The sequence below is a fragment of the Monosiga brevicollis genome, genomic scaffold (assembly GCF_000002865.3).
Source record: "Monosiga brevicollis MX1 MONBRscaffold_25 genomic scaffold, whole genome shotgun sequence".
NCBI classification, from domain to species: domain Eukaryota; class Choanoflagellata; order Craspedida; family Salpingoecidae; genus Monosiga; species Monosiga brevicollis.
This window is the reverse complement of record NW_001865062.1, coordinates 193,972-220,657: the sequence shown is the minus strand read 5'-3', so window position 1 is coordinate 220,657 and position 26,686 is coordinate 193,972. Positions and strand designations below refer to the sequence as shown.

Below are 26,686 nucleotides of genomic sequence, written 5' to 3'. Positions count from 1 at the left end.
TCTCTCTCTCTCTCTTGAAGTCTCTCTCTCTCTCTCTCTTGAAGTCTCTCTCTCTCTCTCTTGAAGTCTCTCTCTCTCTCTCTCTTGAAGTCTCTCTCTCTCTCTCTTGAAGTCTCTCTGTCTCAACTGTCTCTTTCACTCTCTCTGTCTCAATCTCTCTCTCTCAAACATCTTTCTCTCTCTCTCTAAATCTCTCTCAATCTCACTCTCTCTCTCTCTCTCTCTAAATCTCTCTCTCAATCTCTCTCTCAATCTCTCTCTCTAAATCTCTCTCTCTCTAAATCTCTCTCTCTCTCGGGAAACTTCACCTCTACCTTCTCTTGCGCTCGCTGGCTCGGACCGGCGCTCGCTCATACCAACGGAGAAACAGCCAAAGGAGACTGAAAAAAAAATTCAAAAACCCTCGACTTGAACAGGCATGACAGCTTGCGCTTCACTGCGCTTCAAACCATAAGTATCCCAGCAACGATGGGACGATGCGATGCATCTGAACCACCGCTCATATGGGGAGCGAGGCTCAGGCTTGCTTTAAAGGCACACGGCGGTGCGGGTTGAGGCGTAGGTAGAACCAAAGGCCAAAGAGGAGACAGATCACGGCCGTGGCCAAGCCGATTCGAACCGTGACTCGCTCAGCAGCCGCACGGCTGCGGCGGGGCAGAGGCACCTCGACCGCCGCCGCTTCGGACAACACCCGGAGCTCATACATGCCATTGTGGTACATATACCTGCCACCACAGCGAGAGCCGCAGCCCGTGACATCACCAGATCAACCCCACGTCCTGTTGAAAGCAAACCCAAGAGACTCGCGTACCGTGGCTTGTAGCTCTCGCCCCCAAAGCAAAAAATCCTTGCACCCGCCGACCCAGGTCCCGTCGAGACCAATGTGTGGTGATACCTGAGTCCACTCCAAAGGCCATGAGTGCCGTGCAAGTCAACGCACCCCAGGCCCAATCAAGCCCCTTTGCCAAAGCACACAACAGGCAATTGACCTACCGACTTGCCAAGGGCGCCTGATCCGCGGCTAATAGTTGCTGCCATTTCGCAGTTGTGACATTGAGAAGCCAAACATCGTCATACAACGTACAAGATCCTGCTGCCCCGCCCTCGGGCAAAATGTGAGGGATCCACGGCCCAAAATACGCCCAAAGACCGCAAGGCAAGACTAAAAATGCATGTGTCACGGCCAATCTCATACCAGCACAATTGGATCCGCCGTAGAGAAGTAAGCTGTCTTCTGTCCAAGATGCTGCGGCATGGTAACTACGCTCGCAAGGCGCCCACCCCCCCTCTGCCCCATGCATATGGGTGGCACACCAAAGATCGAAGCGCCGACGCGAGGTGAGCATGACAGGATAAGCACATCTCGGCGCAACCAGCGTTCGTGGAGCACACAGAAAAAAAAAACATGTGCACGCTGGGAGCGGAAGAAAGCAAAGATCAAACGCCTGTTACAATGTCACAAACACTCACCGCTCAGGCGCACGGGCTGATGCGGATTCGCTTCGTTGGTGTGGGATGACAAGACCTGTCGCCAACCTTTGCCCCCGACGAAGACCCAAACATCGTTGTAAAGTGCAAACGGTTGCACCTGACCACCCCCAACAAGAATGGCTGCCGACCCCGTGGATTGACCACAAAGCTGCTGGCTGCACGGTAACGCTGTCAGGGAGATACCGTGGCGTACGCCCGGATTGCTGCTTGCTTTGCCCGCGCTCTGCTGCCAGACCATGTCCCTTGGATTCAGCAACCAGGTGTCCCCCCGCCCCAGCCCGCCATGCATCAGCAGCAACGACGGTGCCTGCTGCTCCACCGCACCGGTGCGCAGTGTAGTCATGGCATGCAGCGCGCGTGGCGCCGGCCAGGCTGCCCCGGCTTTCCGCGGCACTGCCACCCAGCTGAAGTTGGACAGGAAGAAACGCCATAGGTCGTCCAAGTCCTACCGAACAGAATACACCTGAAGCTCAGGCGTCCACCAGCAACATGACAGGCATTTGCGCACGTGTATCTATGTCCTCATTGTTTTGGCCCTTGTCTCGCTCTTGCTCCCTTCCGCTCTCGCGCTCTCTCGCTCTCTTTTCTCACGCTTTCTGGCAGCCAAAGTGAGTCCATCTTGTCTGTAGGATCGCAAGTCTGTGCTTTGGGTGAAGTAAGGTCACCAACTCTTACACCATGCTCTGTTTTGCCTCCAAAAAGAACCAGCTCATCCTCGTCTGCTTGGATTAGCCGTGCGACAAAAATTAGTGAGCAAGCAAGCTTTGAGAGCAAAATGCTGCAAGGCTCACGTACTCAACCAAGCGATCGCATGGCCGTAGCGGCCAGAGGGCCCAGCATCATCCGACAAACGGCGCCAGGTGCGTGCGGTCAATTCATACATCCAGACATCCCTGCACAGCAAAAGACAAAAAGCCTCCGACTGAGAGACTGCCGCGATGTAGCCAGGAAATGAAGGCCGAGCGAATACCGTGGATATGTGGGTCGGTGATTGCGGTGGTCAAAGAAATAGCCGTAGGTGACCAGCACGGCCTGTCGCTTGGCATCATAGAGCGAGGCATGGTTGTAGCTACATCACCCAGGGGCGTCATCATGAGGGAGGTGAATCACCCACACAAGCTAGTCATTGTGCCACCCACGCCACTGAGCCAATGAGTCGTCCTACCGATGTGCTGGGCTCACGGGCGGCTGTACACGAAACCCTTCCTCATCTTGAGCAAACAACTCGGCCCACGTATAAGCCGCCTCTCCACCCACCGCAGGCAAGTGCCCCAGCCAACCGAGGCTCAGTGCCACGAGCACCAAGCTCACACCCATCTCCACGAAACAATAACCCGAGCCTCCAGCCCCAAGCCCACCCCACGCACGCCCAGACCCTGTCTCACAACCTCACAAACTTCTCAACGACCACCCTCTTGCCCCTCAACCGCGCAAACGATAAATCTCTCTCTCTCTCTCTCTCTCTCTCTCTCTCTCTGTTGAACGTCATTTTGTAACGGTCAACTGTCACGGTGTTTTTAAGACGTAGTGTTGTTTCCTCTCTCTCTCGATCTCTCTCGATCTCTCTCGATCTCTCTCGATCTCTCTCGATCTCTCTCTCTCGATCTCTCTCTTTCTTCCCCCTCTTCTTCGCGATGATGGTCAGGGGCTGGGTGATTGGCGTGTGGATGGGAGTGGCCTTGTTGGCTGACTCGGTGGTGGGGATGGGGGAGGCCAACTTGGTGGTGAGTGTCGGGGCACCTGCCCTTGTCCAGGTGGGCCAATCTTGGCGTGTCTCCGTGTCATGCCATCAAGATGGTGTGCTGTATCCGTTCCTGGATGGTACCCAGTGGGGCGCCTTTCGCACGGTCAGCGCCGGTGCCAACGTGACCGACTGGCTCATCCCCGCTCCCTACGAGCCTGGAAATCATACCTTGCAGGTCCGTATGCCCCAGGGATCTAACCCTGCTCGAGCCCGGCTTGACAACAAAGCTAAGTGCAGTGCATGTGCGCGATCAATACTTGAATATAGGTGCTGTTACTCTCCCACACGATCGGCACGCCTTTTGTGGTTGGCACGGCTAGCCAAGACCCCACCGTCACAGCGCTGCTGCTCAATGCCTCCAACTCAGTGCCCCTCACCGTGGCCGCCGACATCTTGGCCGATATCCCCGCCCTGGACTGTCGCACTGTTGCAGATCAAGTCCCCACAGCCTTTGGCATGCAATACGAGCTGTGGAATACCCTTCATAACAACCAGTACACGATGGAAGAGGCCATTCCTCTGATTGGCAACTATGGCAGCAACAACGAGCGCGCACTACGTCTTCATGCGTTCTGGCTCCGGTACGCAGGTATCCACTTTGTCATGATCGACTGGTCCAACAACGTCTTTGGACTGGACAACTGGCAGGACCTCGGTCAAAACATGATCGAGATCATGCAAGCCACCACCAACCTGCTCACCCTTTACCACAACATGTCACAAGCCAACCAAGTCCACCCGTGCGTCACGCTGCTGCTGGGGCTGGATAATGGCCCCGTGGCCAAGCCTGACGTGTTTCAAGACGAGATTGATTGGATTTTCACAAATTACCTCACCACACCCAAAGCCACTGAGATGCTGGTGCGGCAATCTCGACTCCCTGCTTGCCCCGCAGGCAGCTTCGTACCACGTGTTGTGCTTGTTTGCTGCGCATGGGCTCTGCATACGCCTCGTGTCCAAGCTCAGGCCAAGCCTACGCTCATCCACCTTCCTCTCCCTTTGCCGGGGCGGGCGGCAGAATTTTCGGGGCTATCCACTAGTCACCATCCTGGATACCGCCGGCAGCTACACTAAAGGCTTTTTTAACGACAGTGGCCTGACTGTGCGCCTCATGGGCGCCCAGCTGCAGGGCCGCCCCGACTTGGTCCAGCGTGGATACTGGTCATGGATGTCAGTTCCCAGCTTGCCCCTCGCCCTGCCTCCCATGTACACCCCAAACCTGATTTCAACCGATCCCACCACAACACAGGGACGGAAGTCTGCAACCCACAGTGGCGCAATACTGCGATGACTCGTCGCACTGTATGAATGAAGCCATGACCATCACCAATGCCTTTTTCAATGGGTACGCTCCCGCTCCTTTCAATTCGCCCCTGGCCTCCGCTTGCCGGTTGACAAGGCGAATTTTTTTAATCCAAGCGCCATGTCATTTTGCAATCAGGGGAGGGTGGTTGGCACCTACTGCGCAGGGCAAGGAACAGGGCACCACTTTTTTGGAACAGATGAAATACATGGCGCAAGCTCAACCCAAGGTTATTTTTTTCCACCCCAGCAGGCTCGCCAGCCAAAGGCTGGCCCGTTGTATGCGACACCACCTGCACACCCCCTTCCACACGATCAACTTTATTCTGGCTTGTCTTTGGTCACCGTGGGAGTGGATAGGTGGTGCTGGTGTGCCAATGGAACGAGTTTATTGGGCAAAGTGAAGGCAGCACCACAACGTACGTGGATATCTACAATAGTACGCTGGGAAACGACATGGAGCCCACAGATTTGGTGCAGTGCGCCTATCAGCGGCCCGACGATCTTCACTGTGGCGGCTGGTAAGTGGTTTTCGCTCTCATCCACAGACCAACAGCTCGGCAGACAGGCTTTGGCTGAAAAATCGGGCACCACCGCAACAGCGTGCTGACATTGGCTGCTGGGTTAGGGGCTATCGGTCATTGAACATGCTGCGAGGCGCAACCGCGCTTATGAGCGACCCGGAGGTGGCCTTGAACGTCATGTTCACCGTGCAGGCGCCCTTGAATTTCAGCTCGGTCGAGGCTGCAGACTTTGCCGTGACTTTAGATACCTTGTTCAGCGATGAAACGGCCTTTGCCGTTGTTTGCTCCTTCAACGGCCAGTCTTTGGGAGCAGACCTTGCCCACATTAACGCAAGCCAATGCGTTGTTGACGATGAGATTCACATCTCCGTGCGAGCCAACACCACCTCGCGCTATGGGTTTGGCGTGGAACAGCTCAACTTTGTGCCAGAGACCACCCAACCCGTGCCACCCAGCGTGAACTTGATCCTTCGGCCGACATAATATTACAGACAGCCTCTCTCTCTGAGCCGCCACATTCTTGACTCGATAAGCGGTGCTGCCGGCTATGTGCTGGAGTAGGATGGCCCCGTCTGGGCTTGATTTGCCGCTTAAACATGCAATGTACAGATATATGACTTCTTTGCTGCCTGCATCAGCAGATGCCCGTGCAATTTTAATATCTTGAACTCAGAACCAAACTGTGCTTGTGGGCTTACGGGTGCGATGATGTCAAGAGACATTGCACGGCTGGGATCGCAAGCTCAAGAGCGGGAAAGTCAAGTGATTGAGCAAGAACAATGTCCGAGACAAGCACACAGGAGAAAAGAAGAGTGACGGCAGGAAGGGTTTCAGAAGAGGGCGTGGGTCAATGCCTCAAAACCTCGAGTCTACGCCGCTACATGAAGACGACTGCACAGCAGTCAGGTCTCGAGTTTTGCGGTAAGACAGAGCGGCAGAAGCGGGCACTACAAAACTACTGGGATTCAGGCACTGAATCGGTGCTAGCTGCGGCGTTGACTTGAGCAAGAAGACCGCTGTGAATGGCGGTGCTCAGCTCTTGTAGCTGAGCGGCTGCTTTTTCAATGTTATTCAAATGCTGTTGAAGGCGTCCGTGTGCATCATCCTTGGCTTGAGCGGCTTCCGCGAGCTCCGCGCGATACCTGACACGTAGAAAAAGGATGGCAGGTGAGTTCTTATTTTGGTACGGGTGAGGACCAGCAGTAGAGCGCCAAATGTTGTCTCTAGTGGAACATGAGCAAGGTTGGTTGTGCGTGAGCCGGGAGAGCTGAGCCCTACCCCGTCATTTGATTATGCTCTTGTGAAGTCATTTTGGACATGTCTTCGGGATAGCGTGAGTCAAGAGTTCGGATGTACTCGGCCTGCTGCATGGCACATCGATGGAGCTCGCCTTCCTGGGCCACATTGTCAAGGACGCAGATGGGCAGGGCTTCGGCAGCCGTGGAGAGCGCCGAAACCCAACGCTCGAGGCCCGAAGCGGCTGTGAGCGCGCTGCTCAAGCTGCTGAGCGGCAGCGTTACCGTGTCTTCGAGAGCTTGGTCGGGGCGTTCAGGGTTCTCAAGGTCCGTCGAAGATGAGTTGGGTGTTGCTGCGGCTGGGGCGCGGTGTTGCACGGCTTGCCGCTGCATCGTGGCCAAGAGCAGACTTTGCAATTCAACGGCCTGTTTCTGTCGGGCGGCTTGGAGATGATCCACCTCCTTCTCGAGTGCCTCATTACGGTCGAGGGCCAGTTGCAGCCGATCTTGCAACAAACGTAGATATTCGCTGCCACTCAGGCTCTCGGGAGGATCCGGCAGAACAGCAGGGCTAGTAGCACGTTGCTCCTCGGCGACTGCCGGCCGGGAGAACACAAGCCGTCAATCAGTGAAGGCAGAGAAGGCTTGACAATCAGGCTTAAGAACAGCAAAGCTCACCTGATCGGTCCGCACCGGCAGACAGTAGACTTGACTGACTTGCATCGAGGTCAGGGCTAGGGACTTCGTGGATAACTTGGGTGCGAGCTGCAGCGAGGTCAGCCGCGTCTTCTTGCGACTGAGCGTCGGTGCCCTCCTCGACCACCTCGAGCATGGCATCCTCCTCATCATCGCTCAGGATTGAAGCTGGCACGGGCAAGAGTGTCTGCTTGGGCCTGGCCGCCGCCTCGCGCGCCCAATAGCTTGGACTGGCAATGGTACTGCTTCGAGCACGAGCTGCCATCTTGTCGGACTTGATCGCACACAAACACCCCCTCCTCCAAACCCCGGCCCCCCTTCACGTCAACCAGCACCAATCCTGACCCCTCCCAGCTATAACCCCCTATACCTACACCAACACCCAGCCACTGCTCTCATGCAACCGCGGCTATCACTGCTACGACACAGACCGACAGACACCGACCAGAGGAGCACAGCGTGCTTGCGACCCGTAAACAGCGACAACATCCACTGCTCTCTCTCTGGAAATCTCTCTCAAGCTCTCTCTCAAGCTCTCTCTCTCTCTCTCTCAAACTCTCTCTCTCTCTCTCTCTTCTTCTCTCTCTTCTCTCTCTTCTCTCTCCTCTCTCTCTCAAACTCTCTCTTGAAGTCTCTCTCAAACTCTCTCTCTCTCTCAAACTCTCTCTCTCAAACTCTCAAACTCTCTCTCTCTCTCTCTCAAACTCTCTCTCTCTCTCTCTCTCTTCTCGCTCTCTCTGTTAATCCCATCATCTCACTGTTTTCGTTTGCGTGATACTGCTTTCAACAATGTCAGCATTTTATGGCTCATCTTAGCTCATCAGAGAGATGGCTGGGGTTTCCTGGCGGGCGCCAGCGTGGCAGCGTATGGGAGCGGGGGGACTTGAGGCGGGGGAAGAAGGGGAGGTGGGGGTGGCGCAGGTAGGAGAGGAGGAGTCGCAGGTGGACGCGGTGGTTGTTGTACAAGAGTCTCCACCTCCTGCGCCAGATGCCGAGACAGGGCCGGCCCCAACTCAGACCGTGCTCAGGCTGCAGCGCGTGACAGCAGATACCAAGCCTGTCGAGATCTTGATTCCTTGGAAGCAGCCGCAACGTTTGATTGAAGTGAGTTTTGCTCTTTCTCCGGCGATGCTTTACATCACGATTGCCATCTGACCTCGGGCTTACTTTGCACGAATCAAATGTTGAGCAGGTCGGCTGGTGGCCCGCACCTGGAATGCGATGCCTCGAGTGCCATTCGCAACGCAGGGGCTATCTCTGTACCCTACGGGCGCACGCTGATAAGAGCCAGGCGCGCACCCTCCACCATTTTGATCTCCCTGAGCGCCTGCTAGAGAACGACACAATCATCCTCCGCCTCTTTGCCACCTCGGATATGCTGGAGTTGCGCGCCGGGGAAGTGGAGCTGTACACAAAACCTGACCCTACCACCACGGCTCCATCATCTGCGGGCTTTGGAGCCATGGGTCTGGGTGCCTTGACTGGAGCTCTTGGCTTGGGAGGAAGCAGTCTTGACATGGATCGTGTCTCGGCCCTCATGCCTGGGCCAATTGCCTCACCCCAAGCCGCTGACCTATTCGCTGCTATGCAACGCCAGCACGCCGCTGGGCATGCCGCCGCTGCTGCCGCCGCTGCCCCCAACCCCTCCACAAGCGTTCCCATGGCCATGCAGGCCATGCTGCTCATGTCGGGTATGGCCGGATCCCATCAAACCAAGAATACCTCGTCATCTCCCTCAGCCCACCCACCTCCAGCGGACCAACCTCAACCCCCGCCGCCATCGCTTTCATCAGCACCCGAATCGGCATTGGCAGCCCCGCCAGCACCAGCACCAGCACCAGCAACAGCAACAGCAACAGCACCACCCGCGTGTCAATGTGGAGAGGTCGTGGCGTCCCAGCTCAAGGTACGCGTGAATCGAGGCGTGTGTTGATGCTCAACCAGTACTTTGTTTTATGTTATTGACCTTGAATCTCTTTGACGGCCATTGGATTAAGCACATGTCAATTTTCCCAAGAAAGCTTGTTGCGTGCGTTCCTTTTACGAGATGCAGTCACAACGCCCTCTGTGCTCGGTCCTCATGTTTTGGCTTTGGCCTCTTCCATTTTCGTTGCCCATAAAAACTTGCGCCATCGCGATGTTCGTAGGCCATGGAAGATCGGATAGTTGCCCACATTGATGGAATAGAGCAGCGCTTGTTGTCCCGCCTGATGGCTGCACTTGGAACAACATAGCATTAAAGACTTCAATTCAAAAGGTCTTGCACTGTTCACTTCTGCCAGCGCGAGCCACCTTGATGGCCATGCTTTTTTTTCTGATCCACTTCCCACTCATCATACGCCTTGTCAGCCCCATACCAGCGTAAGATATCAGCCTGAAAGTCATTCACAGCAGCATCGCTTGGTCGCTCGGCAGCACACTCGTGCTCTGGAGGAGTGCCTGCCACCCAGTCCTCATAAACCTTATGTGCCTCCTCACTCAGCACCTATCTCACAGACCACGAGAAGCAAGGTGAAAACTGCGCAGCCGCACACTCACACATAGCTCAAGCAGGGGAATTTCAACCCCAAAGACCTGACGATTTGAGCTGACTCACCGTTTGACAATCACCAGCCACGTTCCAGACAAAATCACCCTACCACATGCATTCCCAAATCGTCGTCACCAAGAATGAGCACCTCGGTGCCACACAAAGGGTCAAAGTGATATTTTCGATCTGTTTTAAAAAAAAAAAAAAAAAAGCCAAATGCATTGGCATGCCCGTGGCCTGCTCATTAGACCCATTGGCTGCATGAAAACATGCCTATAGCACGCACCGGCTCGGCATGACGGCGGATAAAGTACCAGGCCTTGGCATCGTAGGTACAGACAGATGGATATGGAGGCGGTTCGCGAGCCCTCTCATAAAAGTGTTCGTTCGCCACAAACTTGACACAGGCATACGAGCGCTCAGCAGTTTGCAATCCCTTGTCAATGTCACCCAGCCCCGTGACCCTACCACCAGCATCCGCGTCAGCCAGCGTGTCGTTTGCCCACACGAAGACAAGAGGTGACCACATGTGAATGGCCCGAGTCTGTTGCAGCTGGCCGCTTAGGCCCAATTCAAAAATTGACTCAGCTTACCCCATGATGTCGGGCCAAACCTTCTTGCCTACTTGAACAATGAGGAACTGTGTGTTGGGCCAAAGCAGCGAAAAGACCTTGAGTAGCGTAGCAGAGCCGGCCACCGTCCACAAGCGACGGGGTGGGTGCCTGCTCATGGTGGGGACATGGCCCAAACCAGGCGAATGAGAAAATCAGTTTTAGCTCGCCGAGAAACAGCTTGCTTGGCATGAACTTCAACCAAACACCAAAGCTCACCTCAGCACACGCTCAGGCAAAGCCAGCTTGAGCTGCTCCACCAAGCCGAGAACGAAGGGATCACAGCCCAAGCCAAAGGGCAAGAGGCAACATGAGCCCCGCCGCCTCGACTCGTAAAGCTGTGGCAGTGCCACCCAGTGAGATGCTCCCTCCAATTTCGCCATATGACATGCAATGTTCTTGAAACGCCAGACACCAGTTTCGTACCTCGCCAGCTCTCTGAATCTCTCGCAAGGTGGCCTCACGAAACTGGCCTCGACGGCGAACGGACGAATCCACCTCAATAATCTACACGAAACCAGGCCCAAACGCCCCAGCGTAGCACAAGCAAGACAAAAAGGCCTCAGCAAACTCAAGACCAAAGTCTACTGGACGCGGCGATTGCTTAGCCCCAGTAAGCCAAAGAATTCCACCACCCCACCTTGGCGCCCCACGATTTGGCACGAGCCGTCAAGGGATGCAATTGGTTGTCACGCTGACGCCCGCAGATAACGACGGCCTGTCGCTGCAGCTGGGCACACACGACGGCGAGCGCCAGTTGTGCATAGCCCGTATATGGACCTGCCGAGACCAGATGCATACGTTGGTGGGTTTGACGAGCAAGCGACCATCATGTTCGTGTGCAATGCACAGGGCAGGACCAAGCCTGAGATTCAGGATTCGCATGCGTACCGGCATAGGCAAATTCCGCGGCGTCACTGGCCAAGACCATGGCCTCGAGCGCACGCTGCTTGGTGCCACCCGGCAAGACATCATCGCGAAAAACGTTGACTTCAAAGCTTCGCCCATCAACATGTTCCACGCGCGCCGGCAAGACGATCACGGGCGGGTTGAGCGCCTCGGCAGCTGGCGACTGTGCCATGATGAGAAGTACACCTGCACCCCCTCCCCCCCCCACCCAGCACACCTCCAAAGCAAGAGCCCAACCCAACCCAACGTCACCCCTTGTCCTCTCACTCCTCCTTTAACCCCCCTCTCCCCAAACCCCAACAGCCCACGCTCGCCTCCGAATCGACCCCGCTGCTCGCGATTTGAAATTTTTTTTACATGTTAATCGCACCGCCGTCTGATGAAAGTTGCCTCACAAGCAAAAAACCACCGAATTGTCAGACAGTTTAGGGTGTGTCTTGAGTGAAAAACTGGCTCAAGAGAACGAGTTCGATGGCGAGGGTTTAATCTCGCTGGGGGGGTGGGGTAGGTGGGGTGTCGGATTTATTTCACTCACCTCATCTCACTTTCTCTCGCATCTCTCTATCTCTCTCCCTCTCTCTCTTCTCTCTCCCTCTCTCTCTTCTCCCTCTCTCGCTCTTCTTGCCTCATATACGATCATCGCTCCTCGTCTCTCCTCGTCTCTCCTCGTCTCTCCTCGTCTCTCTGCCTCGTGTTGAACCCCTGTTTCGCTTGGGAAGAGCAGGGTGGGTTATCAAAGGGAAAACGAGGGCTCAAGGAGCAGTTGGCGGCCTACAAGACTGTGGATGTGGGCGCACAAGGCTGTGATGGACGGGTCTGATATTGCTGCAACGAACACGACAACTGTTTTTCCAGTTTGAATTTCTCTCGAGCATGTCCTAGGCCGCCGCCGTGGGCGTCAGGATGGAGGGCGCCGTTGGTGGCGGCATTGTGTGCTGAGCTTGATGTTGATGCATAATATTCTGTACTACGTCGGTCAAGTACTTGCGGGCTTGCTCTGGGTTCTACTCATGCGCACGCCAGCCCAAGTGAGCACGCGCCGCCTCAGTCAGATGATCGGACCGTTGTGACATACCGGGAGCTCGCGAGCCCGCAAGACTTCCTCCCGCAAATCATGAATCGGTCCAAGGTTGATCTACACACGCGGTAAGAGGCAAAAATGCACACCACATCCGTGAGCTGGCGCGAACAAGACAAAGGCAAGACAAAGAAATAGGCAGAGTATCCAAAACGGAAACTGGCTCAAGTGATCCCCTGTCCAACCCCAAAGAGACTGACTGACCTTTAAATCTTGCCCAGGACTGGGCCAGCGCTGGCGCAGCGGCCGCAGACGCTCAAAGCCCGAAATGTGAATGGACATGAGGAGTGGGGTAGGCTCGGCCTCGAGTAATATACGACCCACGCCCCATTTGATACGACGAGGAAGATTATCCTGGAAGATTTTACCCTCAGGGAAAATGTGCACCCAGCGGCCTCGATTGACTAGCTCAATGGCATAGTCCACGCCGCGCTGGTACACGCCCTGCCCACGCCAAACAGGCACGCCGTTGGCCAGCGCAAAGAAGATGGAAAAGCCGAGCCGCTTGTGACAAATGTCTGCTGCTATCAGCGTATGGCGGAGCTGCGACGGATCGCCAGCAAGCCAACTCTACAAGTTTAAAGGAGTGAGTGTCTCAGAGCAGCTCGTTTTTGTTTGTTCTTTGTTCCGCCTGCTACTGGCGACGTGCGTCGTGTGGTCGCAGCACAGCGCTGTGCATGTATCGGGGGAGACGTACAATAGGCAAAAAGCCCCACATGCCAGGATCATCAAGATTGGAGAGATGGTTGGAGACAGTGATGAGTCCTTTTCCTTGGGGTCGTTCACGAAAGTGTGTCATGTGCTCTCGTCCCGTGACGGCCACGGATCGACATAGTGTTTCTACCACCCAGTACCAAGCACCCGCCATGAGATTCAGGAGAGCTGCAGCAAAAGGTCTTCGGGCAGTGGCTGTCGCCGCCGCAGGGGTGGCATCCAGAATCGAGCGCTGGACACAAAGGGAGGAGCCACCAATAGCACGACACAACACGTACGATAGAGCAGCTTGGTGGCCAGGCCAAAGAGGGTAAAGCTGCATGTCGAAAGTGCCTTGCTAAGTCGCGGGTACTGGTCCAGGAGGTCAAAGGGCCATTCGCGCCAGGCCAGAACCTGGTCCTCGGCTTGCGGCCCAGTTAATCCCCGACGTCGTGAACAGAGCACCCAGGCGGCAAACCGCTCCTCTAAATAGGAGAGGGACATGACGACGACTCGGTCCCGCAGCACGTGTTCAAACACCAACTGATACTAAACCGTTCACTCCCATCCAGCACGGGCCAGCGACCAACAGTCGATGTCTCTGTGACGCTTGCAGCGCGTCACAGAGACATACCCTCGTCAACCCTTGCGCCGCCACGCAAACGGGTACCATCCCCAGCCCCCCTCCCAGCCGATATCCCCCTCCCCACTCGTCGTGCCCCGAAACAGAAAAAAAAAAATTAAAAAAAGAGAGAGAGAGAGTGTGTGTGTGTGTGTGTGTGTGTGTGTGTGTGTGTGTGTGTGTGTGTGTGTGTGTGTGTGTGTGTGTGTGTGTGTGTGTGTGTGTGTGTGTTATTTTCTGACTTTTCTGATAAACTCTGGAGGGTTTGTGTGGCAGATTATTAAGTAACTGCAGGTTTACACCAGAGTGAGCATTGGTATCGGGTGGAGTTTGTGCGGGTGAATATAGGGTTATTGTCGTGTGATGAGTGTGGCCTCTGGTCCTCCTGCCTTGCCCTGGAACGGTGAAGTTGTCAATCACAACAGCGGGCTTCGACTGCGAGAAGGTGGCCTTGACACTGACCAACTCTTTTGACGACGGAAAGGCTTTGGGATATGCCAACAGACACACGGGTGGGTGTGCAAAGCAGAGGAAAAAAAAGCACAAACAGCACAGTACAAGATCAAGGACCAGCCAGAAAAAAAAAAAACGACAAAGAGGAATCAGAGCCGAGGAACACGTGAGGCTTTTACTGGAGACGAGTGTATGCCTTTTTCTTGCGGCACGACACCTGGACAAAAATGGCGGCCGCAACTACAAGAACGACAACGCCAGCCACTAAGAGACCCAGCTTGGCGTTGGCGCTCAGCACAAAGTGCTTCTTTGGACCATGGTGCTCGTCCAACCAAGTACAGGCTTGATCGCTCGCGCCGGCCGCAGACCAGGCCGAGACGCAAACCTAAGATTACGCGGTGCCGATTATCCCAAGATCGCAGCATCGAAATGGAGTCAAGAGGCTCTACCCAAGATAAGACGACGGGCCCGGGGTCAACGCCAGCAACGTGTTTCACACCTGCAGGCTACGCAATGTAGCCGTGTCCATGCCTGATCCGTCGAGATAAAGCTGCTCCAGAGTAGAGTTGGAGGCATCCACACTCGTGTCTGCGCAGGCCCACAGCATGACACGAGGGTTATGTCAGGGCCCAGCTTGATCAGCCCTTTAAAAACGAGAAACGTGGCGGCCTTTTCAACCTACTCAGCACGACGGTACCACTAGAGTCGGTCAAAACAACGGTGAAGGACGCCAGCGCGCAGCCACCATCGTGGACCGGCGGCACCCAGTTCAGCGAGATGTTAGTGCCTTGAAAGGAGCTGTGCACACGCGCCAGCGCATCATGAGCGATGAGCAGGATGGTTCCGTCATGCAAACTTTTGGCTAGCAGAAAGCAGAAACCACGTTCAGTCAGTGCCAAGGCCACGTACGCAGAGGTAAGATTGACCGGGGGTGGAGGGTATCGCGCAAAGGCCAATGCGACGCTGGACTCGGTCGGACAGGTGAGGTCGCTGCCAGCCATCCTCAGGCGTGTCTGGAAGACAATGACAGCGGCAGCCAAAGAGGGGTGACATCAAATCCGCAGTAAGCCACCCAGAGACCAAATGCAGAGTCTGTAGCTTGGCATGACTCATGAAACACAAGGCGACAGGCGGCTCAGACTCGCATACGCATTGGTTTCATAACAAAAATGCCAACCTTAATCTGGTAGCCCTCGCATTGACGGGGCAGGGTCAGAGGCAGCATATCGGCGTTGGTGTAGGGCAAGGGGGAACCCGTCGCTACGCGTCGAAACTCGGTTTCAGAAAAGGATTTTCCGTACACGTCAGCCACGATGGGGCTGCGCAGATTGACGCTCATGGCATCAGGAAGCAGCATGGTCACGGGGATGGTGACATTGGGCGAGGTGTAGTCGGGGGTATTGCCTTGACTCGTCAAGAGCACCAAAATGTGGCAGGGCATGATCTGGACTACGCCCGAAGTAAGGCCATGGGGGTTTGAAGCATTGATCCCCAAATCCAGGTCCACCGACACGGCTTGCGAGAGGCTCGTGACGGCAGCCACGAGGCGGGTGGTGTTCAGAACCGTGCTATTGACGAGGCTGCCCGCGAGGCGCGGATTGGTCTCATTGATGCTGGGCAGGTCGGTTTGCACGTTGACAAAATAAGCATAGGTGTCGCTTGCCGTCTTGGTCGGCTCGAGCTCGACCTCAATTCGACTCTGATCGCGGTGCTTGGCAGCATCCACGCACTCGCAGACAAAGTCCAGGGCCTCGGTCCCATTGGGAAACACGCAGTTACCCAAGAGCCGGTTGAGCTCCTGGACGTACCCTGTGCAGCCCGTGGGGGCCGACACCGACGCCTCCATGGCCTGACCACCGGCGCTAGCCATGAGCAGCGCGGTGCACGCCAAAAGCAGCCAGAGGCCGTCACCCGCCATGCCGCCGATCCTAATATGCGCCGCCGTTCGCCGTTCGCAGCACCAAGCAACATCAGGCTTCACCAGCACACCAAGTTTCACCTCGATAGGAACACGCACGCCCGCACACAGGCACACGCACACCATTTCCCTTTTGGCTTCTCCTCTCTGCCCTCTCCACCCTCTCTCTGCCCTCTCCACCCTCTGCCTCTCCACCCTCTCTCTTACCACACAAACGAGCAACTGCATGACTCTCTCTCTCTGTCTCTCGCTCTCTCTCTCTCTCTCTCTCTCTCTCTCTCTCTCTCTTGAAGTCTCTCTCTCTCTCTCTCTCTTGAAGTCTCTCTCTCTCTCTCTCTCTCTCTCTCTCTCTCTCTCTCTCTCTCCACACAGTGCTTACAAAAGGTTTTCCTTCTCTTTCTTTCTGGTTGATACACACTTTGTGGGGCTCTCTTGACTCGATTATCAAGCGCAAGCAGGTGCTTGGCGTTTGGACCAAGATCATTGAGACGACCAGCACACCCAGCGACCACGAAAACCCCGACCCAGAGTTCCTAGGCAAGGAAATTCAAACAAGGTCTCAAAGCTGATTTTGGAGACAGAAAGAGAAAGCGCCGGGTACGAAAGGGCCATCGCTCAAAGAAACAGGCCAGGGTCGATGGAAAAGGCAGGTTGAGAGCATATGTTGGAGCAATGCAGTTCTGTTCCCAATGATTCAACCTGGTCCCTTTTGCCATAATCGAGCATCGTTCATCATGCTCAGAGTTCAGGCGGATACATTGGCGTTTAAGCCGGGGCTTGCACTGATGAGCTCTGATCGCCCTGAGGAGCCGAAGCTTGTTGGCCATCGCGCGCATAATTCCGACCACGTCCACGACCGTTGCCACGACCGTTGCCACGACCACGACCACGACCGCGACCGCGACCACGACCGCGACCACGACCGCGACCACCCGACCTGTGAAGACACAGACAGATGGGATGATATCAGATTGACCCGGCCCCAGCCCTCTGCGCTTGCTCAGTCATCTGGATCTTCTTTCGACACAGGATGCACCAAGCAAAAGACACCCACCGGAAGCGATAGCCCTCTGCACCAAAGGTTTCGCCGTTCAGCTCGCGCTCTTGGCGATAAGTTGAGCGATCATGCCTACCACGGGGAGCAATGTAAGTTGACACACAAACACGATCATCGCCAACACTTGGAGTACCAAAACTCACTCCTCCGTTCGGCTCAAGTTGTCGAAAAAGTCATCCTTGTTGTAGGCTACACCGATGCAGTCGGACGCCACAGAACCGCCAAGCCATGGTTTGGGCAAGTCGTTCAGCGAGTCGTCAAAAACGCGTGAGTCAAGCGCACACACACACACACACACACACACACACACACACACACACACACACACACACACACACACATTCTTGCTTCCCCACAAATGCTTTGAGAGGGAATGAAAAGTCAAGTCAGGGCAGTACGTACGGTTGAGACTGAGATCACCCAGTTCCTCAGCCACGTCGTGCTCAAAGCGACTGTTGTTGGCCTCAATGTCAAACTCCTCACGAATGTGCTCTTCCGTCAGCTGCGCATGGCCATCACACGCCCACTGTGATGAGCGATGGAACGTTTCACGATCTGACAAACGATACGACTCAAAACCTGACCTCGGGAACATGCGCGTGGGGTGCATTGTAAGCACCGCCGCGACCGCCGCGACCACGCCCGCCGCGACCACGACCACCTCGGCCACGACCGCGCTCTTGGTATGGCTGTCGGTAGGGCTGGTGTTGCTGCTGCTGCTGAGGCTGATTTGCTTGCTGGGACTGCTGTGCGTGCTGATATTGCTGTTGCTGTGCCCCGTAACCTGCATCATATCCCTGGGAGGACACGACGACGCCCTGAATATTCCGACCGCCACGAACTCCCGTCGGATTAAAGGCCGGCGGCTGTTCGGTGCGCTACAAACCGACCATCATGACCGGTGAGTCAACCCAACCCAGGCTGCAACGTAACACCAGGCCTACAATCACAAACGGCGAGTCCGCAACAGGATTCAAGAGGGGCTGGACATACCGCGGGGGGGTGGGGCAAACTGGCGGGCATGGGTGCCGCCTACATGAGGAGGAATAACGATCAGGTCAGGGTATACAGGGTGCTTGGTCAGTGGCACAAGCTACAACCCAGTCAGCAACAAGAGCATAGATGGAGCAATTAGCCTACCGAGCCCTGAGCCTGGCTAGGAGCCGAGACGGTCTGAGGCACAGTGGGTTGAGCAGGCGCTGCCGCCTCGGATGCTTGCGGTGCGGGCGCAGCAGCCTGAGTCACTGCAGCAGCTGGTGCCGGGTCGGCCGGGGCATCTTCATGGACGACAAGGTCGTCGATATCATCTCCCTTGAATAGGATGCTATCCCATACTTCAGTTCGCGCGGGTGACGGGCGGTCCGTCGGGCGATCTTCAGTACCATGACAGCGGACTACGAAGACAGCCAGAGATCAGATCAAAAAGAATGAAGCCATTTGCAGCAGTCATGGTACTTTTAAAAAGAAGAATGGAGGCCCGCTCGCATGCTCCAGCTCACGCTTGCCATGACACGGAGAACAAGTTCCAAAGACCGATTGCAAACAAAACAACCCAGGCCAGTCATCGAATCAGCCTGGGAAGAGACCACCTGACCCACCTTGCGACAGCGTCATGGTAGCATCCTCCATAAAGATGTCGGTAAGAATACCCTCATAGCGAATTTGACGCTTGGAAATCAAGCTGATCCGCTTGCCGATAAACTCGGTGGCCATGGTGGCGGAAATCGACAGGAGAACCGTCGAGCTCGAGCCGGCCGATGTAATGCTTGTCGAGAAAACCTAAGCAGCCATGAAACGATGGCAAAGAGGAGAGAGCAAAATGGAAATCGATGAGAACGTGCCCAAGTCTTCACGAGGCGAAGCAAGACATGACTGGCTCGAGGCGCGCGCAAGATGATAGCGGCACCGCCATTTGATTGAAAACACAAGAGTCAAACCGAAAACCACTTTGCTATTGCCCCACCCCCATCCAGCCCTCCCACCAAGACGCAAAGCATGAAACCAAAAGGCAACCACCACCACCACCACCTTCACCACCATGTTTCAAAACCCCCCCCTCGCAACTCCAAGCCCCGTCTCCTCCACCACGGCGCTGCCGTTTCCCTCCCGCGGTCAGTCAAGTCAGTGGCGTCACCCCCGTCACCTCGTTGGTGATTTACCAAATGAAGTTGGTGGCGATTTGGAGATATATGTGCCAATGCTTACACTTTAGAACTTGATCTGGTGTTCAATAAGTATTTCAGCACATGGTCCTGAGGTTGAATTTATCATCTGGCTTGTAGGCAAGAGGTATTTTAGTTTTTCACAATCAAAGCTTGATGGTGAAAAATAGTATTCTAAACGATCTGATTAACCTTATAACAGTATTGGTTACTCATCGATAAAGTATTTTAGTTCTTAGGTGTTGGCGCGCCAGTATCATGTTGCTGTCGGAGTCGATTCTGGCGCTGGCGCCAACGACGCCGCCAGTGGCAGTGGTCATTGCGACCGTGATTGTGGGTTTGCTTGGGCTGGGGCTAATGTGGCGGATTAGTCTGGCGCGAGCTCAGGCGCGGGCGGGGCCAAAGCAAGTTGATGTGCTGGGTGTTGATGGGGCATCGCGAGGGCAGCTGCCGCGCGACTGCGACTGCTATTTGACGCAAAACTATTTCGTGGCAACGGTCAACGGCGTTGACATTGACCGGCACTTTGACTACACGGGGCCCGATGAGTTTGTGCGACAGCAAGCCCGCTTCTTGCGGAAGATTGACGGGGAAACCACCCAGGCACTGCTGCGTGAGCTGCGCGAACAGGCCGACCGTCGCCGCCGCGAGCCCGACATCCTGGCCACCCGCCATGCCATTATTCAGCGCTGCTACCAGCCCAAGGACCCGGGTGTCATGACGCTACGCCGCCAAGATGTGGCCCCTGAATTACTCCGTCTGATTGAATTGTGTGACAAGGGCGCCACTCGGGACGATCTCGTTGGCAAAGCCCGTCTGGTGGAGCTCGGCCCGGGAATTTACGGCTTTCCCTGTCTGCGACCCGCCTTCTGCGCCCGGCTGCTGGCGGAGCTGAATCATTATCATCACCAATGTGATCAGGCCATACGCGAGAGCGTCAATTCCATGTCCCAGCACGGTAGGTCGGACGCATGCCGGCAGGCTTACTGCCCTCGAGGCTCTCGTCCTCACGCCCATGCGGCCCATGCGTGTCAGGCGCCCCGCTCGCCGACCTGGGGTTCACCGCTGGCTTCTCCGATGTGCTGATGCGCACCATCGCCCGCCCGCTGGTCCGAGTTCTCTTGGGTGAAGAGTTTAGTCATCTGGATCATCATCGGTACGCTGCACACCATTGCGACTCCCTCGATCCTCAATCCTCTAAACACAACCCCCAAAGCCTGTAGCTGCGTTTGGCCATTTCCATCTTGCTTCTGTCTTTTGCAGTTGGATCAGCTCGCGTGGTGGACCTGCGTGCCTACTCTACGCTCACATTGGATACCGCGTACTCCAGATGTTTTACAGTGCGGTACCGCAGCGATCTTGACCGCAAGCTGACGCTGCACTACGACAACAGGTTTGCACCGGCCGGCCAGTCAGCCGAGCTGCAACAAGCCATTTGACTGGGCGGCTCATCGTGAGCGGCTTAAAGAGTAGAACTCACTGCAGGATCAACTCGTTTCCAATATCGCCAATATCGCAGCCTGGTGACCATGAATATCAACATACAAGGCGCCTTTGAGGGCTCCGAGCTGCAGTTTTGGGGCTCATCAAAGTGAGTTGGGCAACGCAGAGGCCACCACCATCCCCCTTTCTTACGCCTGTCTCACCGTCCATTCCTGCAATCGCACCTGCTGCGGCTGCCGCCGCACCCAGGCATGAGCCCTCGACGGCTGACTTTGTGTCTTGGCCCCACCGCCTTGGTTGGGCCGTGTTACACCTTGGCGAAGTCTGGCATCGCGCCGAGCCTATCTCGGCTGGTCAACGGACCAACGTCATCCTCTGGTTTCGCAGCACTGAATATGTCGCGCGCCATGGCTGTCTCATGTGCCACCAACCGCCATCTCGCCTTGACGCCTCCCCGGACACGCGTGCTTCATAATGGTCAGCCAAGGACGACTTCGGACCGTCGCACAAATCTGACACAATTGCAAACAGCTGAACAAACATTCTTTGGCCCACTTCTTCAAGCATGTGCATTTTCTCTCTACAACAGCTAACCGCTTTCTTGCCTTGACGCCGCACCCCCCGCACCTTGGCGAACCGTGCGAACCGAGTTCCTGGAACCTTATCATCGGCTTGATGGTATTTTTTTTGTGGAGGAAGTTGGAGTTTTGTCTCGACTTTTCGAGCGCTCAAGGTCTCTTGAATCATTTTTGACAGTGTTGAGGTTGAGTCAGTAGACGAGCGGAGCAAGCAGACAAACATTGGCAATCGAACGATAATTTGGCTTCGGACCCCATAGTCGTCGAGCAGGAAAGAACTCCGCGATCCAGTTTAACATCAAAAGTCAAGCTGAGAATTATCGTCGTGTCACACGAAGCCTGATAGGAGGCGTCTGGTAGCCCCCAACAATTCGAGAGTCAGACGGCACACTATTTTGTTCTCTGGCATCAGGTCGTTTGCTAACATGTTGTTGATGTCAAGTCCGTGCTCACGCCCGGGAGCCTGACACAGATAAATACATGAAAAACAAAATTTAATGAGAAAAAATTAGAAAATAATCAGTGGAAATTCGCCAAAAGTTGGCAGCCAGGTGTGACTATGCACATGTGAATCTTGAGGTCAAAAGACAAACTCTTGACGCATCAATTGGCGGGCAACGCGTAGGAACAAGGTACATGTAAATCCGTTGATGCGAACAAAGCAAGTGCAGCATTGCTGCACAAACACACTGGCAGCTAGAGAAGCCTAGCAAGGGCAGAAGTTTATTGCGTCTTCTTGCGCTGGCGAAGGACCTGCTCGGTCTCACCGCCCAGGGAGAAGAGGGCAGCCAGGCTAAACTTGCCGGCACGGTGAAAGTCAAAGTGCTCTTGCACCATGTGACAAAAGTAGAGACCAATGTGACCGGCAATGAGCCAGGCATAGTCCTGGCGAAGGGCAGCGAGTTTGAGAAAGCCGGCCAGGGCCAACATCTGGCTCACGATCATGGGGTGGGGAATGGTGCCATAAGGGAAGGCGGTGATCCATTTGGGCTCACAAAAGCCGAGCTCGACGCCAAAGTAGGTGCGGTCAATCCCGAGGGCCTTGGTTGCAAGGATGGACAGCGTATAGCCCGTGGCGATGAGTGAGAGCGAAAGCCAGTCGGGGTGGGCCAGGTCAAGTCGGGCGAGGTACAAAAAGCCAAGCTGGGCGAGGGAGACGGATTTGAAGAGGAGAACGTCGCGCTTAAAGGCCTCAAAATTGATGTTGCGGCGCCAGTAAAAGGTGGCAATGTAACGCAAATAATGAATCCAGGCCGTGCCGGCTAGGAAGAGGGTGTAGCAGTTGAGGCCGTAGGGGCTAGCCAGGTAGGCCAGGACACCCAGGTAGAGGGCGTTGGGGAAGCCAACAAAGCGTTGAAAGGCGTTGACGAGGCGAGTCATCTGCACCACCACTTGGCCTGAGAGAATCTCGAGGGGGGTCTCCGGGGGTTTGATGGTGGCAAGAAAGAGGGCGCGAAAGCACATGTTGTACAAGACGTTTGCGAGGTGAAGGAGCTTGCCCAGGGGCAGGAGCTGGCGTGGATATACGCAGTAGTGAATCTTGAGGACAACGCGTCGTCCGTCCCCACCAAGGTCGGGTGGGAGGTCGGCCTTTTGCAGTTCGGGGGTGCGCGTAATGTAGTGGGGCTCGCGATTAAAGTCAAAGGCCAGGGCATCACCCGTGGCAACGGCGGTGGAGAGACCGGCCATGGGAAAATGGGTGGCATAGGCACGGTTGGCGTCCATGCCAACGATGCAGCGGAAGACGGAGGCAAAGGGGAAGAGGCCAAAGGGGCCATCGACGTGTTCAGTGTAAAAGACCTGGTCGGAGGTGCCCTTGGCGTTGGGGGCGCTGATGTAGATTTCGTTCATGCCCTCCACAACCTCCACGGCCCAGCGATCGGGGTGAAACTTGGTATGAAAGAGGTTCATGAGGGAGTCGGCGGTGGCGACGCTGTCAAAAGCAGACTTTGGCTGGGCTGGGAGGGTGGAAAACCACCAGTGGGAGGTTTGCTTCGTGCTGGGGTTTTGGTCGGTGGCCCACTTGCGGATGACGGCCAGATTCTGACGGTCTTCCGACCACCCAGAGGAGGAGGGCAAGGACAAGGTACATGTGCTGGTTGGCGAGGATGAGCCAGGCGGGGGCGGAGGCGACGAGCGCCTTGACGGGGGTGGGGAGGGACACTTCAACGCAGAGTGGGAGGAGAAAGTAGCAGTGTTCGTAGAACATGGCGGACCAGAGCTGGATGTTGGCGAGATCAATGTGCCCACCGGCGCTGTAGGTGCTCTGAAAGGTGGCCTCGCCGGTAAGGTAATGGGCCAGATCTTGGAGAAAGTAGGTGGCAATGAGAAGGACCAGGGACATGATGACGGTCAGGCGGAGGCGAACGGCAGCAACGTTGATGGCAAGCACCAGAGCAGCAGTGCCAGCCAGCACGAGTGGGTTCAGGATGGGGACGAGGGCAAGAAGGTAGGCCAGCGAGGCCATGGCCGTGAGGTAGGCGCCACGAGTGGCTCTGTTGATGATACAAGCAACGGCCACAAAGCCCAGGGGCGTGGTGATGAGGTGCGCGAAAATATTGGCCGGGTCCTGGTGATAGAGGCTAAACTTGGTGGCCAGGGCTCGGTACATGTCTGGCGCGGGCATGGTGCCTAGCGCCACGGTGTCGGGCGTCAGGGCCGCAAGGGTGGCGTTGGTGGCATTGAGCAGCAAGGGGCTGGCCATCTGAAGCAAGGCAAGCGCTTGGTTGAGACTCGAGAAAAAGGAGTTTTTGGGGAAAGGACGCCGGGTGGTGGAAAGGTGACACGCGCGCGACCTCACGTACGGTGATTGGTCAAGGCACGCTGAACCACCGTTGACAAATGTCCGTTTTAGAGGCACACGAGCAAAGCTCCGTGGGGTGATGGTCTCCCAACCCTGCAATACGGCTCGAATGAATGACCACGGCGATAGGGTATCAGCATCAGCCACACGAGCACACACACACACCAAGAGCTCGGGCAGTGCCTATTACCACCCGCGAAGCAGAGACGGAGAGGTGAGCGCAAAAAAAAAAAAAAAAAAAAAAAAAAAAAAAAAAAAGTCAGGCAGTTGAAGCGATCCGATGGAAGTTGTTGTTCTTGATTTGATCCAATACCAGGCAGGCATTTGGAGGTCGAGTCCCAGCACCGAGTCTTCTTCTACCTTACCTCAAATCTCAAAGCCGAAGACGTCGAGACGGACCACGAGACTGATGTTGAGTGCGGCAGGCTCCTTCACGCACCAGCACCAGCACCACCGGAAAAACGGCAAACGGCAGTCACTGGCAACACTGCTCGTTTGAAGAGACAGAGAGGGATTTGGGTGTGAGAGTGAGAGATGGTGGGAGGAGAAGAGTTATTTCCAGAGGAGAAGGTGAATTGTGAGTGAATCTGAGACAGTTATACGTTGATTTTCAAGTGCATTGAGAGAGTGTGTATCTCAACAAGAAAATTGGAGAGAGCGAGGGCCAAGGTGAGGAAGTTATAAGAGGCAAGAGAGAAGATAAGAGAGAGCAACCGACCCTTATCCACGCTGCTTGTCAGCAAAGGCGACACCGCCACATAAAGTGTATCAAAAATTACACTTACAGGATATAAAAGTGTATCAAGGGTGCACTTTGTGAATATGATGTCTCAAGGCAAGTGTCGCATCTCATGTGTGTGTGTGTGTCGAGAGAGAGACAGCGAGAGCGAGAGATTGCGCAACAAGGTTATCAGATGATTTTCGTGTCGAAAGAAACGTCTGACAATACTATTTGTCAGACGTTTCTAATTTTTGGCCTGGAAGCAGATGGCTGAAGAGCCAACATTGACAACATTTGTTGTGAACAAGCTGCACTCAAAGAGGTAAAAGCAGCAGCACGGCGCGCAAACACCGATATGGCAGCGCGCCGGCTCGGACATGGATATCAAAGGGAACAGACTCTTTGAGCTGGGTGGCACGATAAAGGGGAAGGAAAAGGGTGTGATAGACAGGGAGGATGGCCAAGACCGGGCCTCTGAAGGCATACACGGACACTTTTTGAGCTGTAGCCCGGTGGCTCGCTTGTTTTTTTTTTTTGGCAGTGTCTCTGTGTCATCGCGTTGGCGGTCAACGGATATGCGTCTCGTGTCCAACTCATTGTCCGTCACTTTGGTGCACTCTGTTAACAGGCGGCAAATATCGGATCTGAACCTTGCTTCAACACGCAAAACGAGCCAACATGGGCGGTCTGCGTCAAGATCCCGCTATTGAGCGCTGGGCAACCATGCGTGAGACGACGGTCCAGCATTTCCGTGTGACCCCCAAGACCCTGCGTCAGCTTGTCATCTTTGGCGTCGTTGTCCCCGTGGTCATGTATGAGGCCGCTGTCCGCGAGTTTGTAAGCACCGACTCTTCCGCTCTCGTTGCATCGGCATGATCAAGTTGCCACCGCTCTCACCCATTGTGCCCGTGCCTCACTTGCCTCCACCTGCAGAACGTGCAAGCAGAGCGTCGTGGCGTGCCACAGCGCAAGTACCCTTCTCTCTTCAACTAGGCGACTCTACCTGTGCTCGATGTGATGTGTATCTTGGTGCTTCCTTGACCTCTTCCGTTGTCATTCTGTCGGCACGGTGTGCTCGTTTGGCGTTTTTTTTTCCTGTCACTTTGACACCCCCGCCCCCCCCCCCTCTGTTCCAAGCATGGGTCTGTTTCAAGCATGGGTCATCCTGTCTCTCCTCGGCTTTGAGTTTCAGTTGCGCTGGGACTCCTCTGGACAGTGGTCTGCTCTTCAAATTCAATAGCATGAAAGACATGTTCTTGGTCGAGCGGTCATGGTCAACGGGCATGTACTGTGCAAACTGCGATTGCCATTTCTGGTCAAGACATTGCGGCCCTAGGAGGCGCAAGAAGCCAGGCAAACCATTCCAAGTCCTGCACGATCGACAGAACCATGCACGCACGCGCGCGCGCACGCACACACTCGCATTCAAATACACTTTTGGTTTATCAACACGGTCACACATGCTCAAATATCAGGCCACAACAAACAACATGCATGGGCACTCGGAAGCTCTACGCTCACCCGAATTCTCCCCAAACAGGACGATGCCAACCGAGCCAGCCTCACTGTCACCGACAAAAGCACAAGAAGACAAGCTTCAAAAAAGAAGTAGAAAAACAAAACAAGACCAGGTGACGGGTCGCGCGAGGGGAGGAGCCGCCTATTGACTTCGAACGCGTTTCAGCTCACGGTTCTACCTTGACCGTCAAAGGCGAAAAGGTTCGCGGCACCTTGTGATGACGAGTCTTTTCCACCCGCCAGCAGGAATACCATCCGACTTGGAGCAAAAGTGCAATGTCGATCACAATCTGCATTGATCCGCACAGCGGAAACTACAAATTCGAGAAAAAAAAAACCAAAACACCGCACGCCATGTGTCATCGTTACGGAGCCGCGCATGCCTGAACAAGACAGGCCAACCGTGCCGCCTCCTCACTCCCATTCGTTTTAGAGACGCATCCGTTCCACGTGAGCTGCATTTGAATCGAGTCGGACTCACCTGAATGGGCGCTTCGCGCACAATGTAGTAAACTGTCTTGAAGATGTCGCCGGATAGCCAGCAAACGACCATGGTCACGCTAGCCCCAATTACAAAAAGCAAGGCCGCTCATGAGTG

General features: G+C 55.2%; 9 protein-coding genes across 9 annotated transcripts; 3 read left to right on the top strand and 6 right to left on the bottom strand.

The window, feature by feature from the left end:
• Positions 1–517: 517 nt before the first annotated feature.
• MONBRDRAFT_10956 (uncharacterized protein) lies at positions 518–2,808 on the bottom strand (the record flags this gene model as incomplete). Its single annotated transcript, XM_001748693.1, has 4 exons — positions 518–725; positions 2,283–2,384; positions 2,462–2,560; positions 2,657–2,808. 4 exons carry the CDS (start codon positions 2,806–2,808, stop codon positions 518–520), a joined length of 561 nt encoding a protein of 186 aa, XP_001748745.1.
• Positions 2,809–3,128: 320 nt separating this feature from the next.
• Positions 3,129–5,544, top strand: MONBRDRAFT_28297 (uncharacterized protein; the record flags this gene model as incomplete). Its single annotated transcript, XM_001748759.1, has 8 exons — positions 3,129–3,215; positions 3,321–3,410; positions 3,503–4,096; positions 4,254–4,441; positions 4,485–4,580; positions 4,677–4,767; positions 4,898–5,058; positions 5,106–5,544. The coding sequence occupies 8 exons, from the start codon at positions 3,129–3,131 to the stop codon at positions 5,542–5,544; spliced, it is 1,746 nt and encodes a 581-aa protein (XP_001748811.1).
• Positions 5,545–6,016: 472 nt separating this feature from the next.
• MONBRDRAFT_28296 (uncharacterized protein) lies at positions 6,017–7,128 on the bottom strand (the record flags this gene model as incomplete). The annotated part of the gene is made up of 3 exons (XM_001748692.1): positions 6,017–6,203; positions 6,340–6,892; positions 6,975–7,128. The coding sequence occupies 3 exons, from the start codon at positions 7,126–7,128 to the stop codon at positions 6,017–6,019; spliced, it is 894 nt and encodes a 297-aa protein (XP_001748744.1).
• A 261-nt stretch (positions 7,129–7,389) lies between these two features.
• Positions 7,390–8,925, top strand: MONBRDRAFT_28295 (uncharacterized protein; the record flags this gene model as incomplete). Its single annotated transcript, XM_001748758.1, has 3 exons — positions 7,390–7,751; positions 8,021–8,096; positions 8,185–8,925. 3 exons carry the CDS (start codon positions 7,390–7,392, stop codon positions 8,923–8,925), a joined length of 1,179 nt encoding a protein of 392 aa, XP_001748810.1.
• A 336-nt stretch (positions 8,926–9,261) lies between these two features.
• MONBRDRAFT_28294 (uncharacterized protein) lies at positions 9,262–11,214 on the bottom strand (the record flags this gene model as incomplete). Its single annotated transcript, XM_001748691.1, has 8 exons — positions 9,262–9,477; positions 9,589–9,627; positions 9,809–9,986; positions 10,116–10,244; positions 10,353–10,471; positions 10,560–10,640; positions 10,774–10,913; positions 11,025–11,214. 8 exons carry the CDS (start codon positions 11,212–11,214, stop codon positions 9,262–9,264), a joined length of 1,092 nt encoding a protein of 363 aa, XP_001748743.1.
• A 706-nt stretch (positions 11,215–11,920) lies between these two features.
• Positions 11,921–13,458, bottom strand: MONBRDRAFT_33822 (uncharacterized protein; the record flags this gene model as incomplete). The annotated part of the gene is made up of 5 exons (XM_001748690.1): positions 13,113–13,458; positions 12,818–12,960; positions 12,325–12,564; positions 12,118–12,177; positions 11,921–12,046 (listed from the first exon to the last, which is right to left on the bottom strand). The coding sequence occupies exons 1-5, from the start codon at positions 13,315–13,317 to the stop codon at positions 11,921–11,923; spliced, it is 774 nt and encodes a 257-aa protein (XP_001748742.1). The 5' UTR covers positions 13,318–13,458.
• Positions 13,459–14,063: 605 nt separating this feature from the next.
• Positions 14,064–18,643, bottom strand: MONBRDRAFT_33821 (uncharacterized protein; the record flags this gene model as incomplete). The annotated part of the gene is made up of 13 exons (XM_001748689.1): positions 18,462–18,643; positions 18,004–18,257; positions 17,857–17,895; positions 17,448–17,741; positions 17,007–17,365; positions 16,861–16,935; positions 16,590–16,743; positions 16,014–16,339; positions 15,066–15,816; positions 14,798–14,901; positions 14,571–14,686; positions 14,388–14,476; positions 14,064–14,273 (listed from the first exon to the last, which is right to left on the bottom strand). Exons 1-13 carry the CDS (start codon positions 18,574–18,576, stop codon positions 14,064–14,066), a joined length of 2,886 nt encoding a protein of 961 aa, XP_001748741.1. The 5' UTR covers positions 18,577–18,643.
• A 640-nt stretch (positions 18,644–19,283) lies between these two features.
• On the top strand, positions 19,284–20,464 carry MONBRDRAFT_28291 (uncharacterized protein; the record flags this gene model as incomplete). The annotated part of the gene is made up of 3 exons (XM_001748757.1): positions 19,284–19,983; positions 20,061–20,181; positions 20,356–20,464. 3 exons carry the CDS (start codon positions 19,284–19,286, stop codon positions 20,462–20,464), a joined length of 930 nt encoding a protein of 309 aa, XP_001748809.1.
• Positions 20,465–21,636: 1,172 nt separating this feature from the next.
• Positions 21,637–23,750, bottom strand: MONBRDRAFT_33820 (uncharacterized protein; the record flags this gene model as incomplete). The annotated part of the gene is made up of 2 exons (XM_001748688.1): positions 21,637–22,979; positions 23,137–23,750. 2 exons carry the CDS (start codon positions 23,748–23,750, stop codon positions 21,770–21,772), a joined length of 1,824 nt encoding a protein of 607 aa, XP_001748740.1. The 3' UTR covers positions 21,637–21,769.
• Positions 23,751–26,686: the final 2,936 nt, after the last annotated feature.